This window comes from Ascaphus truei, chromosome 4 (genome assembly GCF_040206685.1).
Source record: "Ascaphus truei isolate aAscTru1 chromosome 4, aAscTru1.hap1, whole genome shotgun sequence".
Classification (NCBI taxonomy): Eukaryota; Metazoa; Chordata; class Amphibia; order Anura; family Ascaphidae; genus Ascaphus; species Ascaphus truei.
The window spans coordinates 352,856,161-352,873,316 of NC_134486.1; the positions used below are offsets into that span (position 1 = coordinate 352,856,161).

The following is a 17,156-nucleotide window of genomic DNA, read 5'->3' on the forward strand; positions in this document are numbered from 1 at the left end:
TGGTATGCTTCGGATCTTTAGCCGTTCCAAGCCTTCTCCATACTTTTTTCTTCCCATCATTCTAGTACAGGTTGATCTTAGTTTCATCTGTCCAAAGAATGCTGTTCCAGAACTGGGCTGGATTTTTAAGATATTGTTTGGCTAAGTCTAATCTGGCCTTTCTATTCTTGAGGCTTATGAATGGTTTGCACCTTGTGGTGAACCCTCTGTATTTGCTCTCGTGAAGTCTTCTCTTTATGGTAGACTTGGATAATGATGTGCCTACCTTCTGGAGAGTGTTCTTCACTTGGCTGGATGTTGTGAAGTGGTTTTTCTTTACCATGGAAAGGATCTTACGATCATCCACCACTGTTGTCTTCCGTGGACGTCCAGGCCTTTTTGTGTTGCAGAGCTCACCAGTGCGTTCTTTTTTTCTCAGAATGTACCAAACTGTTGATTTGGCCACTCCTAAGGTTCCTGCTATCTCTCTGATTTTTTTTTTTTTTTTGCAGCCTAAGGATGCCCTGTTTCACTTGCATTGAGAGCTCATTTGACCGCATGTTGTGGGTTCACAGCAACAGCTTCAAAATGCGAATGCCACACCTAGAATCAACTCCAGACCTTTCACCTGTTTACTTGATGATGAAATAACGAAGGAATAGCCCACACCCGTCCATGAAACAGCTTTTGAGTCAATTGTTCAATTACTTTGGTCCCTTGAAAAAGAGGGGGCTACACATTAAAAAGAGATGTAATTCCTAAACCCTTCCTCCAATTTGGATGTGAATACCCTCAAATTAAAGCTGATAGACTGCACTTTAAGCCCATATTCATTATTTAACTAACTTGAATTTATTTTGGTACACAGCCGAAATAAAAAAAACATGTATCAGTGTCCAATTATTTCCGGACCTAACTGTACACACACACGTAAACATAAGTGTGTATATAAAACAAGACATCTCTTGTATACATATATGATAACATGTCCACAGACAACACATTACCACTATTACTATTTATATACAGTACAATGTAATAAATGCTCAAACAGATTTGAAAGATGAACCCTCATATTATGATCCTAAATAAAGGAATACACGAAGGATGTGACTGATCACATCACAATCTCAGTGACAGGAAAGAGAAGAGCAGACCAATATAAGTATGATGTAAAGCAAACAGACCTGTATTCATAGTAATGATGTATAAACAAACCCAAACTGGGTATGCACCTTTCATGAAAGGATAGTAAACAAAGGATCTATATATCCTGAGAAATCTCAGTTAGAGACAAATAAGTGTCCAAGTGAGTCAAAACAAAATATTCACATAGTATCAATGTAGGACTTGGGAATCCTAAATATATGGCTAGACTTTTCCCGAGAAGAAAACAGGCTAGGAGATAAATGAGTGGCTAAGGTTTTGGCTTTGTTGAAAATAAACTTTGGGCCAAGATTAGTAAATGATTTGAGAGATTGATCAAGTTTTAGAACAATGTTTATAAATGATAGCTTTGATTAGATAAGAATGACGGCTAAATAGAGTACAGAGGTGATTCAGAAAACTGCATACGTGTTAGCAAAATGCTTTCTTAATAGTCTTTTGGGGACCAATAAATCAGATCTATCTGTCCACTGTACACACATGAACGAGTCTTCAACATCAGAAGGCTTGTAACATCTCTGAATAAATCTAGTTGTCAAATCCTTACAGCAAAAAGGGATCCTGATCAGAGCAATTTATTTTAAGCCATAAAAACTGACCTATAGGAATATCTTTAATAAGTGGATAGGGCTGGCTGTTGTCTGTACGCAAAAACGTGTTACGCGAATGGACCTTAGAGATATGGAGAACATATCAATGTATAAAGACGAATTCAGATTACAACGACAAGAAAAAGTGAATTTGGTATAATTTAGTTAATTATTAGTTAAGTGTTAATAAACAAAGTAAGAATGTCAACATCCCATTCACAAATAAAAATAAGATTATCTATATATCTTCTGGAAAAGATGATGATGAGAAAATGAATTAGAATCCCCACAAATGTGCTCAGATTCCCAAAACCCCATAAAAAGATTGGCAGAGGACACAACAGTAATAATAATTAATCTCTAATTCACTTTTTTTTATCATATTAATTATTTGGTTTTGTCTTAATATATTATGTTCTCCACTATCCAGACAGATACCGATTGGAAGGTCAATTCACGGAACACGTTTTTGCAGGAAGACAGCGGCCCTATCCACTTATTAAAGGCATTCCTGAGGCCGCGTCCAGGGTGAAGCCGAGCAATCATGCTCAGCACGATCAAACACATTGTGACAATGTGTTGGTCCATAGTGCGCGCACGCACACGTTTCCGTGAACGCTCTGCGCCGAGACAGGTTTGTTTTGTATTTGTTGTGCTTGCCCTGGTCACGTGCATGAATTAGCCAATGAGGGCAAATCACTCATGTGACATCACGGTCACGCCCGCCACACACGCGCAACCAGCTGGACAGGAATCGCCCTGGCAATACGAGCGCCTGACATCACGGCGTGCGAACGCGCTCTTACCCTGCACGAGGCCTAAAAGTCTGTTTTAAGGCTTAAAAGAAATTGCTCTGATCAGGATACCTTTTTGGCCAAGTCTAAGGATTTGACAACTACATTTATTCTGAGAGGATACAAGTCTTCTGATGTTGGGGACCCGTTCATGTGTGCACAATGGACTGATAGTCTTTTGGGGACTAATAAATCAGATCTATCATCGAGAATGCATTTTGCTAATACACGTACAGTATGCAGTTTTCTAAAACACCTCTGTTCATTACTTAATTTAGCCGTTGGCTTATCTAATCAAGGCCATAATTTATAGACATTGGAAGGTTATAAAACTTGATCACTCTCTCAAATCCTTTGCGTACAAATCTTGGCACAAAGTTTTTTTTTTTTTCATGAAAACCTTAGCCATTTATCTCCTAGCCTGTTTCATTCTCAGGAAAAGTGTAGCAATATATTTAGGATTCCCTAAGTTTTTCACAAATGCGGGCATTGCAGCACTTGTCTCTATGCTGAGCCAATTAAACCGTTACAGAGTAGCCGACTCCCTATACCACAATGTATATAGATTTGCAGTTGATAAAGGTTCTACCTTTAGCAACTGCAAATCTATATATACATTGTGTATCTCCTTAGGTGTGATTGCCGGATGGGTTACATTGGGAGTACTATCAGACCCCTCAAGATGCGCATCATGGAACATTTGCACTCGGAAATGTGGACAGCCATTATGGGTCTTCAGACACTTCATGACTTGCCCTCTAGGTTCTATTGACAATTTTATGTTTTCAGGCATTGAGACCTGTGACAGGCAAGGGTAACCAGGCTATACAATACAGGTTAAGACATTGGTTACCCTTTGGCACGGCAGCAACCTAGCACTATAAACCAGGGGCTAGGTATCATTGCATGAAAAGTTAAAGTGACCCCTGCTTTTCCACTTTCCATGTTGCCTTTGTCCCAGAGTCCTGAAACTTGCTGTGTGTAAGTTTTAGGTTGGATATTTGGGTAGAAATGCAAGCCTTTTTTTTGCAGGAGTTCAGGGGCTGGACCTCACCGGCGAGCAGGCATGTTTTGCCAGTACACGGGGTGAATTACACCGGGGCTGCCCAGTGTTCCCCAGACTCCTGTTTGAGCCCAGATATCACAGTCCTATTTCCCTTACAGCTATGAGTCTCCCCAAGGTCCCCCATGTATTAAAATATGTGTTATAAATTTCTTATAAGTCTCTATGCAGTCAGCCCAGGCATCTGCTTAAAGATGCTAGCATGTCTGCATAGACTCCGTAGTTCACAAAGGAGGTGTAGGGGTGCTAAGTGGCCTGGGCAGGGCGGAGTATCGAGTCCGGAGAACAGAGGCTACCTGCGGGGAGGACACTCGTCTGCTGAACTTAGTGGAGTCTGCCCAGTATGTGGCAATGGGTTGACCTGGGGAAGCAGCAGAATGTCGCAATAGTTCCCTTTGGTCAATTCATATGTCCCGTCCTGGGGGCATCACGAGCCTGCTTGACACGCCTCCTCCTCTGACGTCAGCCAGGGGACGAGACCCTGCTTCTATTGGCAAGTGGGATAGGGTTCCCATGCTCTGATTGGTCGCTCCTCCTACCCCCCTGCTAAGGATAGCTTAGCGAAGCGTATGTAAGGAGATAGCCAAGGCAGAGAACCAGACCATCCTGTGACTTGTGTTGATGAAGCTAAGGTGGGCTTTTCAAAGTTGCAAATAACAGCGCAACCGGCTTTGTTTTGAAGCTAGGAACGTCTGCCTCGCAGAGACTGTCCTGTCTTTTGCGGCCTTGTTCTACAGATCGAACGTAGCGGTCACGGCTAGGATTTTAAGCCGAAAAAAAGGACCAAGAGAGCAGGGTGGATATTCCGGTCAGGATAAGCCTGCCAAAGCAGGCACCCTGCACCTAGCAGAACCTAGATGATTTGACCCCCAGACCCAAAGTAAGTGTGCCTTTCCTTGTACATTGAATAATTCTTCTTGTTGTATGCGTGTTTACTGAAATAAACTACATTTTGTTTTTACTACCTTGTTTTGCCTAGTGCATGATCCTGGTACAAATATAAATAGGTGTTAAAAGTCCATGTCTACCGTGACAGGGCCATTTCTACCCCGTTTATGAGAGGAGATAGGATGTTACTACTAAATCAATGTGTGTAAATGTACTGGATCTGTACCCTGAATACTCTTCATCCCCTAGGTACTGTATCAATGTGGATTGGGAACTTTGCCATTTCCTACATTGATATTATGTGAATATTTGTTTTGACTTGCTTGGAAACTTATTTGTCTAACTGAAATTTTCTCTGGTTATATTGATACTTTGCTTACTATCCTTTATGTATTGATTTATGGATGGTGCATACCCAGTTTGTTTTTGTTTATACAGTATATCATTACTATGAAAACACGTCTGTTAGTTTTACATTGTATTTATGTTGGTCTGCTCTTCTCTTTCCTGTCACTGAGATTGTAATGTGGACATTCACAGACTTAGGAGCATTTTATTTAGGATCATAATATGAGAAAGTTTATCTTTTAAATATTTTTTTTGCCTTTATTGCATTGCATATGAATAGTGATGATTTATTCTCAGGTCATCATATATGTTATCATACATTTACAAGAGAGGTCTTGAAATATATATATATATATATATATATATATATATATATATATTTTTTTTTTTATTGTCAATGTATACCATATTACCCTGATTGGTATAGGAGTTGTTAGTATATATTAGATTATTTTTTGTGTGTAATGGGTTCATTTTCCATTCATAACATTACTTATTCCTGATGCTCTTAGCAGAGTCCCTTTCCTTGGCATCAGCTGCTGTTGATTTTTGCTTTGGTTAGCGCTTCCGGTGGAGTGCACTATCAGTTCTTTTCTTGTTATACCTTTACTCTTTGACAAAGCGCCCTTGTCTGATGCGAAACACGTCCGCGGACTCACTGTTTTTTTTTTTGATACATGGCATTGGCCTAAATAAACTTCATTCATTTTTATTTTTTGTCAAGTCTGGCTACTTTGTTCTTTTTGCACTGTGCGCTGCATTTGTTCACCTGTTGATCTCTCCTGTTTACGGATGCCCGCCACGGAACTCCTGTGTTCCTCCAATTGTGAATAGTTTTCCATCTGTCTATAACTCTGCCCTTTTGCCTGCACTAATTCGCTGACTCATCGCATATTATCTGAGGGTTGAACCTGCCTGCAACCGAGACGCTAAGAAATTGACCCTTAGTAGGCTTTGCGCTTCAGTTCATGCAGTGCACATTGGCTTGTATGTGGCTAGTTTTCATTGACCATTGGGCATTGAAAGCATTTATAAAAGTTATTAAAGGAGACTCAAGATGTCAACATTGATTATTACATCACATTATCTTTATTGGTGATTTATTATACTGTTTTGAAAATTCACTTGATACTGTATATGTACCAAAATCTCTCTGATGCAGAGAGGATTGCATATTTTTTTTCTTCACTTTTTCCCCCCCAATATACACCATTAAGATTTATTATTCTATATAAAATCTCCATTTCAATATTCAAAACAGATGTTTTTCATAAACCTAATTCACAAAACACTTCAAGGGCGGATAGCTGTCATTCCAGGTCATTGCTTCGAGATATTCCAAAATGCAGTTCACATGTTTAAGGAGGAATTGCTCCAATGATGGGGATTTTTTTGTTCATTCAAGAAATCTTAATGATCGATTCATTAAGAGGGGCTATCACCTCTGAGATTTGGATACGGCCTCTACAGAAATACCATACTCAAGGATAGATTTTCCTTATTGAAACTGTCTAGAATAGAGATGGATACATTTGATAACCCAGTTTATTACCCAGTTCAGTAGATCGGCCAATCAAAATCAAGTTAATTATATATCGACACTGGCATGTAATATTAACCTGTGATCCAGTTTTACAAACCATTGTTCGGTCAGGTCTTAAATTTGAATTTAGATGGAAAAAAACAATTGCCAATTATGTTTCACAGAGTTTTTCTCAGCTCTTCTATCCTTGTTAATACTCCATGTCTTCCTAATGGGTCATAAAGATGTGGTCATTGTAAGATATATTCGTTGATTAAACCCTCAATGCATTTTTATTCTAAAACACCAGAAAAATGACGTAGGATATTAGTTTTAACCAATTGTAACACATTTTGTTACTTATCCATTTACCTGTGGCTGTGGCAAAATCTATGTACGCAGGACAATGAGGCTTCCTAAAATCAGAATCATGGAGCATGTACGGCTAACGAGGAACAATGACATGCAGCATCCAGTTTCAAGATATTTTAATATGAGGACAGGGTATTGTTAGAAACTTTTCATATATATTCCACTCCCAATTACGAGTGGTGGTAGAACCAATATTTTAGACAGAAAGGCTTATTGGATATATATTCTAAAAACCCGGATTCTACTTCGTTTGAATACGGATTGGTATTGCAGTCATTTTTGGTTATTGATATCTGTCCATATATTGTGATTTATATTGGAATTACTTTACGTAATTGTGTTAGTGTTGATGTATCATTATACACATTTATTATATACAATTTTCTGATATATTGTTTATTGGTTGTAGGAAATTATATATTTTTTATTATTAATAATTCTACGCAATATTTTTTTAAAAGGTTTATAAATGTTTTTTTAATAGAAATTTATGGTCATTGAATATGATGCCCTTAGTTACAAAAATGAATTTATAGATTTATATGTGGTTTTGGTTGTGTTCTTAATAACCCAAATTTAAAAATTAATATCATTGTTCTTTTTATTTTTTTCAAATCATTGTTTATGCAATGTTTTGCATGGTTATAGGGAAGGGTACAAAAAAAAAAAGGGGGAGAGAGCCAGGGTATACAGCATGTACAGTGAAAAAGAAAATACGCCCTCTTTGAATTCTATGGTTTTACATATCAGGACATAATAACAATCATCTGTTCCTTAGCAGGTCTTAAAATTAGGTAAATACAACCTCAGATGAACAACAACACATGACATATTACACCGTGTCATGATTTATTTAACAAAAATAAAGCCAAAATGGAGAAGCTGTGTGTGAAAAACTAAGTACACACTTACTGCTTCCATAGGAATTAAGATATTAAGTAGCAGACAGGTGCTGCTAATCAAATGCCCTTGAATAATTGATCATCAGCAAGTGTGACCACCTCTATAAAAGCCGAAGTTTTAGCAGTTTGCTGGTCTGGAGAATTCAGGTGTGTGCTAAGGAGGAAAGACATCAGCAATGATCTTAGAGAAGCAATTATTGCTGCCCATCAATCTGGGAAGGTTTATAAGGCCATTTCCAAACAATTTAAAGTCCATCATTCTACAGTGAGAAAGATTATAAAAAAGTGGAAAACATTCAAGACAGTTGCCAATCTTCCCAGGAGTGGACGTCCCAGCTAATTCACCCCAAGGTCAGACCATGCAATGCTCAGAGAAATTGCAAAAAACAAAAGAGTTACATCTCAGACTCTACAGGCCTCAGTTAGCATGTTAAATGTTAAAGTTCATGACAGTACAATTAGAAAAGACTGAACAAGTATGGTTTGTTTGGAAGGGTTGCCAGGAGAAAGCCTCATCTCTCTAAAAAGAACATGGCAGCACGGCTCAGGTTTGCAAAGTTGCATCTGAACAAACCACAAGACTTCTGTAACAATGTCCTTTGAACAGACGAGACCAACGTGAAGATGTTTGGCCATAATGCACAGCGCCACATTTGGCGAAAACCAAATAAAGCATATCAGCACAAACACCTCATACCAACTGTCAAGCACGGTGGTGGAGGGGTGATGATTTGGGCTTGTTTTACAGCCACAGGACCTGGGAACCTTGCAGTCATTGAATCGCCCATGAGCTCCTCTGTATACCAAAAGTATTCTAGAGTCAAATGTGAGGCCATCTGTCCGACAGATAAAGCTTGGCCAAAATTGGGTCATGCAACAGGACAATGATCCCAAGCACACCAGCAAATCTATAACAGAATGGCTGAAAAAGAAAAGAATAAAGGTGTTGCAATGGCCCAGTCAAAGTCCAGACCTCAACCTGATTGAAATGCTGTGGCTGGACCTTAAGAGAGCTATGCATAAACAAATGCCCACAAACCTCAATGAACTGAAGCAACGATGTAAAGAAGAGTGGGCCAAAATTCCTCCATAATGATGTGAGAGACTGATAAAATCATACAGAAAACGATTACTTCAAGTTATTGCTGCTAAAGGTGGTTCTACAAGCTATTGAATCATATGGTATACTTAGTTTTTCACACATGGCTTCTCCATTTTGGCTTTATTTTTGTTAATTAAATCATGACACAGTGTAATGTCATGCGTTATTGTTCATCTGAGGTTGTATTTACCTAATTTTAAGACCTGCTAAGGAACAGATGATTGTTATTATGTCCTGATATGTAAAACTATAGAATTCAAAGAGGGTGTACTTTCTTTTTCACATAACTATACGTCATTCTCGTTGTTGTAGGTGAACAGTTACATAAATCCAATGAACATGGGAAACCTGGGTGAGGAAAGAGAATGACAAGGGGAGAGAAGGGGCAGAGATTATGGTCCAGTAGCAGAGATTATGGTCGTCATGGGAAATCCATTCTCGAAGACCCATTTGGGCGCACAAGGACTGGGCCTCCAAGGAGACCACAGGGCCAGTTTTGTCCTACATTAACAGAATAGGTCTAATCTGTAGGCTATTTAAGAGCAGTTCCACCAGGTATGATACATTGTGCCAGCTCGCCACAGCCCCTGAAGCAGAATGAGACTGAGCTATAGATTCTGTGTTCTGTGAGCAGTAGAGATACTCACTATAGAGGACTTTGTAGCCATTCTCTTTAACGAGTGTGTTTATGGAGGCCACCCCTCAGATCTCTCATTCAAAAAAGTCTGACCTATGTCCGATTCTCATTGTCTCATATATGGGAATTTGGCCTCAGAGTTACTTAGAATAAAGTTTCGATAAAAAGCAGACATTAAGTCCTGTACTCAAACGTGAAATAAAGATTGTCTGTGCGAGAGCCCACTCCAAAGGGAAGGGAATGTATAAAGTGCCGGAGGTGGAGGTAGTGGAAGTGGTCGGAGACCAGGCCCCATACTTCTCTTTGAGTAGTCTCAAAGCACATACTGTAGGAGTGGAGCCCTGGAGCAGACTCGCTGGCGCACGTGTGCTACATCTGTATGAGTCTGAACTGTGAACGTACTTGGTTGTCAAAGTGCAGAAATTAACAAACCATCACTGTGACAAGTAGTAGAAAATTTCACCCTCAGGGGTCCATTACATTTAATGTGTGTCCGACCAGAGGGCTTTTGGAAATGATGGTGCCATGTATTTGTTAACTACTGCAAGTTATTTATTATTGAAAACTCCTTTAATGAATATAACATTAAATAAGTTGCTCACTTCCAAGACCTCAGGTGTAAAAATTGCCTGTGGCTAGGGAAAAGCAACACACAACTGTCAGGAGACACCCATACAGGCCTGACTGATCTTGTGGGAAAATCCAGACCATCTAACAGAAATTGGGTATACCGTTTCAGATCTGAACCACCTTTTAGACTCATTTTGGATATATGTGTCAGACACTTGAACGTGTGATTCTCACATCTCCTCACAATACCCTGGGAGACCCGCTCTAAGACTTTATGTAGTAATGTGTAGGTTTTCTATACTATTCCCATTTTTTTTATTTAGCTATCTGTTCTTACTTTTACTGTATGTGATTTTCTCATTGTTACATTAGCACTAACTGTAATTAAACATGTTGTACATTTGAAGCGATTGTCCCTATTTTTGGACACTTTTTAACCACTCTACTTTGCCAAATTAGGTTTTTGCTAAATTTGTAAAGTTGTGTAAAAAGCAAAAGGTGGGTTTGGGGGTCTCCTTAGGTTTAAAAACTTCAATTAAGCCTCTTGGCGGCAATGTAATTGAGGTGTTCTGTGAATATTTTTGCAATCATTTTCCCCACCCTTTTGTTTATTACGTATTTATTAAAGGCATGTCTTTAATTAATTAAGCAATTATGGACACTATATAAATGAGGTGTTTGGTCCTATTGGCTCTCTCCATGAGAAAGTGAGTTTTCCCTAACTAAGTTGCGTTAGTGGCTGGCCGATTTATCTGCAAGAGGTCTCCAGCAGTCATCTTCTCGCTACGTCCGTGGCCCAGATATGTGGCGGCATGCAGAGCTAGCCCAGACATTTAGTGGGACAATGGTGGGAGGGAGGTATCTTTTGTGTTGAGTTGTTTATCTATTATTTGTAAAGTAAGTGCAAAACTTAACAAATCACCCCTTTTTTGGTACAACGTTTCTAAATGATGTGGTGTTTTTATGCTTCTGTTCTTGTTCATTTGACTTGTTTTAGATTAAAGACAGAAGATCATCAAGCTGCAAAAGAGGCATCTGCCCATAATAATTCATTGGGACTCAAAGAAGATCGTGTCACTTTATTTGAAGACTTTTCTAGTCTTTAACAATTTGCCTTTTTTCCTGTAACAGTTCTTTGAAAGATTTTTCAGACACTTTACTGTGACAGATAGACAAAAGTTAGCCATTTATAGCTCAAAGGTAACTCAATGTGTATGAACTTACAAGAGTCCAGCAATATAAGTCATATGCAAATGAGTGATTAGTGTGTTTACAGCAGTATTAAGATACAGGTGTAATCATATTTCTTTAGAGGAACAGCCCATTAGTCGATGTAGAAGTCAAAGACTAATCACAGTTTGTGTTCGGAATGAGCCCAATAGCTCTATGTGAACAACTGGCGGGGATGTATATTCAAGAGGAAAATAGTGAATTACCTATGAAACTCCGCTCAAGATTGTAGTTCTTTTCCCGTTCTTCTGTGGTCATGGCGCTGCATTCAGCTACTTGCAGTGATGCACCGTCTTCTAGCAAACAACCGGCATCAGTCCCAGGCGACCAATCCTGCACAACCGCTGTGTGTCCATCCAATCGTAAGGCGGAGTATAAAGAAACTGCAGGGGATTGGTTTAACGAGCGAACACAACAAAAAAGCACTAAGCAACTCACCGGGTGTAGAAACAATAAGAAAAAATTATTAAACTACATGATTAAAAACAAAAACATACTAAGGACAAAACAAGGGAACTCTCCCGCGCGTTTCACACTCACAGCGCTTTCTCAAGGAGTATGCTGGGGCAGGTACACAGGTAGATAATAAAGCCCCTCCTTCTAACAAAGACATCAGATAACAATTTGGAGATTATCAGATGATGGTATGTGCAATAGTGGTGTACCGAGAACCCGGAATTACCCGGCACATTTCCAGCTACCCAACATTACCCGTACCCGGCAACTGAGAAGTGGGCTCGGCGCCGGGTAATACCCGGCATCGGGTAATGTCAGGGCAGCTGGAAATAATCTAATGACTTACCTTTCCAAAGACATCTAGGACCAGCAGCAGCAGCCCTGTGACGGTGGCAGCATCAGAAGTGTCTTCAGACGGCGGGGGAGCTAGCTGCAGGAATCACTTCCACAGCACCGGAGCAGGTAAACAGTGTCTGTGTGAGCCGCCGGGGAACCACGTGACCGGAGCAGGAGACGGAGCTTTCCTATTGGACAGACGGCTGTGCTGCTGATCCTAGATGTCGCCACCACCCTGCAGGTAAATGCCAAACCGGGTAACCGACTGGGTAGAACCTTTAATTTTGGCCGGGTACCTGTTACCCGTTTTTATTTTTATAATTGAGGACCCGGTCAAACACTCATGAGCAAAAAAAACACTCCCATTGACTTGGAATGAAATCACCAGATGTGTTGAATAATTTAGCAAACAAATTTCATGTCTATATTATTATGACCAAATAGTCCAATGTTAATCAATGAGGCATAATTATAGTTATTTAGTAGAAATGTAATAGATGACCCAATATAATAAGCTGGTGTTATAAATCATAAGAAAAAATGTTGGTCTCTTAGTATAGTTAACATTCATACAAAAATCTATATGAATAAAGATTATTCAACACTAAAATTAATTGCCATTATAAGCAAGTATGAATTGGCATACAATCATGATAAAAAGAACCTGTAATAGCAATAATCTCTAAATAATGTTGCATGATACATAAAATATATATGTAGTAAAATGTCCATAAGATAGAGTAGAATCCCTGAAAGGTAGATGGATCCGTTTATATACTGTATATAATTTAAACTCAATACATGTTTGATATATAAAGTAGTACAATGATATAATAATAGATAGATTTATATATCAAATTCAAGGTGTAACATAATATGAATTATAACTATTACATCAAAAAGCATGAAAAGCCTTTGGTGAGGAGTTTTACATGTGTATTATGCATAGTTAATAGAATAAATATGCCATTACAAGAGTCAGACAAAAATTGAACATGATTCAAATAAAAAAAATAGTTAATGAAGTTGTAAGCACCTAAGTCTAAGGAAACATAATGAGTAATAACCACGAACGAAAAATCTACTTGAATGGACAAAGGAAGTGTTTTAGTAATGAATAAATAAACAAATTAAGGCATAATCAACTGATATGACACATTGTCACAGATCACTAGGGAGGTGTTGATTAATATCTATATTGTATATTAAGAATCTTACCGAAATCCATGAAAATAAATGATGACATTTAGAGATTATTGCTGTTACAGGTTCTGTTTATGATTGTCTGCCAATTTATACTTGCTTATAATGGCAATTAATTTTAGTGTTGAATAATCTTTATTCATATAGATCTTTGTATGAATGTTAACTATACAAAGAGACCACTATTTTTTCTTGTTATGATTTTTAACACCAGCTTAATTATTTTGGGTCATCTATTATTACATTTCTACTAAATAACTACAGCTCAACCCCGTTATAACGCGATCCGTTACAACGCGAATCCGCTTATAACGCGATGCAAGCGTGGCTCCCAATTTTCGTATTTATTAATACTTTAGAACACGATTAGGTATCTTAAATACTTTATTGTACAATGCACACAATTGTACATTATTTCTAACGCAATCCGCATATAGCGCGATGTGATTCTTTGGACCCCAATCACAGCATTATAAGGGGGTTGAGTTGTATAATTATGCCTCATTGATTAACATTGGATTATTTGGTCATAATAATATGGACATGAAATTTTCTTGATAAATTATTCAACACATCTGGTGATTTCATGCCACGTAAACGAGAGTCGTTTCTTTACACATGCCATCATCTGATAATCACCAGATTGTTATCTGAAGTGTTTGTTAGGAGGGGCTTTATTATCTACCTGTGTACCTGCCCTAGCATACTCCTTGAGAAAGCGATGTGAGCGTGAAACGCGCGGGAGGAGACTTCCCTTGTTTTGTCCTTAGTATGTATTTGTTTTTAATACTGTAGTTTAATAAATTTTTCTTATTGTTTCTACACCCGGTGAGTTGCTTAGTGCTTTTTTGGTGTCTTCGCTCGTTAAACCAATCCCCTGCAGTTTCTTTATACTTTACTGTGACACCCTTTATAAAATCAATTAATTTAAAACTACTAATTAATTAGATTACTATTGATTAAATAGATATTACTTTTATTATTTTGTTTATATAAAATGTGGTGCTTTCTTGAATTCTTTGTCACACCGCTCTTTATAGCGCACGTCTATTTCCTCTATTTTTGGTATTCTAGTATTTAGGTATGGCCCTTGGAGACTATCCCTTCGCATGATATGTGCTTCTGCTTTGAAGATAAGTGCCCCACACATTCAGTTAATAGAAAAATATTGCTTTGTCAGATAATCCCTCTATAATAAATAATTTGCTGAAGGTAAATATGTGATGACCCCTTCAGCTAAACATTTTGACTGTCTTCCTTGTTCAAAAAGCTCTAAAATTACACATTCCATAAAGTGCATACAGTACCATCAATTATTGGTGAGTTCAAATATTTTGTACCTCTTAAAAGCATAATTTAGCTCTAGGTATTACATATTTTTCACTGGCTGTATCAACATTCCAAACACATACAAAAAAACCTGGGAAAGCATGAAAAGGCAGAACAGGAGCAAGAATGAAAGAAATCCTTGCTGAAAACTTTGAACTGCTCAATGGGTTGTTTTGTCATGTTTTAATTAATGAACCAAGTAGGAACGTTTAAGAACATCTATTTTGATGTTTCACATGCTAGAACACAATTCACCATACAAAAGGAAATAATCGTGAAAATATACTTACAGGGTGTTCAGATTCTTTAGGTGTTTAAATGCTCCTGGTTGAATATCCTTAATTCTATTGAATCGCAGATCTCTGCAGAGACAACAAAATACCCATGGTTAATGACAGTACAAAGTAAACAGGTGTAGTTTCTTCACCCATAATGGAGAGAAAGTAGTTCAAGCAACAATTTAATTTTTTTTATTGTTACTAAGTCATACGTTTATTCTTAGACAAAACAAAATTAAAGTAGGATCACTATGCCTAGTCATAGCACTGAATTAATTAAATCAAAGGCTGTGAATTGCTTCTATTATTCAAAATGTAATTCCTTTATTTCTTTCAAGCAGTTGACATTCATACCCCTTTAGGGCAGAAAACATTGGTGGCCCTGTTTCAAGCTCACACAATGCTTGTTGAAGAACCTCTTCGGGAAGCTGAGTGGTGATTAACAGTTCTACTGCGAAGTTCCACTCCACACTGCCTTTAATAGAGGCATGCAATGCATTATAGGGTGCGAGGAAGCAGAGTGCCGCTTGACAACTCTTCCGAAGAGGTTATTCAGCAGCCGCAGAGTTTCAGCTTCACAAATTACTTGTCATGGGCAAGTGGACAAGTAGGCTTTTATTTTCGAGCGCTGTATATTCTTCAAAATTAGGAACAAATCTAGCAAAATGGCAAAGTTCATCATGCACTAGGCAGTGAAAAACATTACAAAATGAACTGAAAAATACCTAGTAAAATCCTAGTATACTATTCTCAGCTGAAGTAACTGCAACAACTGGTGCAGGTATTAAGTGTGGGAACAGAAAAAAAAACACTTGTTTTCATAACCCTTTGGGTGCTCCAAGATGTAGTCACTACATCATGGGGTCTGGCACTACAGGGGCTCATGACGTAGTGTCAACATCATGGTCAAGGAATGCTTTCTCTCCCCCCTCCCCCCTCCCCCCTCCCCCCTCCCCGGCAAGCTGGATACAATCGGAACTATAGGGAGATGGAGGGCTCCTCCTCTTGTGTTTCTGGGTTAAGGGGCTCTTATATCAACAGTGCTAGAGATAATATTTTAAGATACAGATGTGTCCAGACTTGCTCTTCTCGGGGCCAGACATGCTTAAATCCACAACTTGTCGGTGGCCCTGAAAACAGAACATTTTGCGGCCCGGGAGGATTAAAGCGGGACAATCATTGCAGTACGGTACATGTTCCTTTTTTTATCAGTCCGGTCTGTCCAGCCCCTTGATGACATAGATGCCTAAATATGGGTTTCTACGTCACGAGGGTAAACACTAAAGGACCCTATTTTGTTGTTAATGGGTTGAACAGGACATTTAAATTATTTAAATGTCCTGTCCAACGCCGTTGATGACAAAATAGGATCGTATAGTGTATTATCCAATATTACACAACTGATTTTTTGTTTTTTTAAACACATAGTATTTTGAGCTGTTGTAACACTTTACTTCTTAAATAAACTTTTAAAACATGGCCTGCAAATGTGTGCGTTTTAAACTAGCACAGACCCCATCATGTTTCCCGCATCTCTCTCCGCAGAATGCTGAAGCAGAACTGTAATGAACACTTTAAATGAAGTATAATCCAGCAATATTTTTAAACTTTACATTTATCAAAAATGCAATGTTTTTTGAACTTTATACAGGCATACCCCACATTAACGTACGCAATGGGACCGGAGCATGTATGTAAAGCGAAAATGTACTTAAAGTGAAGCACTACCTTTTTCCCACTTATCGATGCATGTACTGTACTGCAATCGTCATATACATGCATAACTGATGTAAATAAGGCATTTCTAACAGGCTCTATAGTCTCCCCGCTTGCGCACACCTTTGGTACAGGTTGGGAGCCGGTATTGCTGTTCAGGACGTGCTGACTGGCGCATGCGTAAGCTGCCGTTTGCCTATTGAGCGAGATGTACTTACTCGCGAGTGTACTTAAAGTGAGTGTCATTAAACCGGGGTATGCCTGTATACAACCTTGTATGCTACCTTAAAGCATCAAAACATACATCACTGCACATTTATTTTTTTAATTACAGGATTGAAGCAGGGGGTCTCCGGAGCTGTAGAAAGACTGCAGAGGATTGGCGGACAACTCTAACACAGGAAAAGCACTCACAGCTCACCGGGTAATGGCAAAAATAAAAAAAAGTTTATTAAACTACATGATTAAAACAAGAGACATACTGGGGACAAAACAAAGGGGTTCTCCTCCCACACGTTTCACACAGCGCTTTCTCAAGGAGTATGAGAAAGCGCTGTAAGTGTGAAACACGTGGGAGGAGAACCCCTTTGTTTTGTCCCCAGTATGTGTCTTGTTTTAATCATGTAGTTTAATAAAACTTTTTTTTATTTTTGCCGTTACCCGGTGAGCTGTGA

General features: G+C 38.6%; 1 protein-coding gene across 2 annotated transcripts in view; it reads right to left on the reverse strand.

The window, feature by feature from the left end:
• Nucleotides 1–17,156, reverse strand: part of PXDN (peroxidasin) — a 168,174-nt gene that overhangs the window by 87,233 nt on the left and 63,785 nt on the right. For both annotated transcript variants that reach the window (XM_075598266.1, XM_075598267.1), the window contains exon 2: nt 14,779–14,850. In XM_075598266.1, coding sequence (XP_075454381.1) covers nt 14,779–14,850 — 72 coding nt within the window. The remainder of the gene's footprint in view (nt 1–14,778; nt 14,851–17,156) is intronic.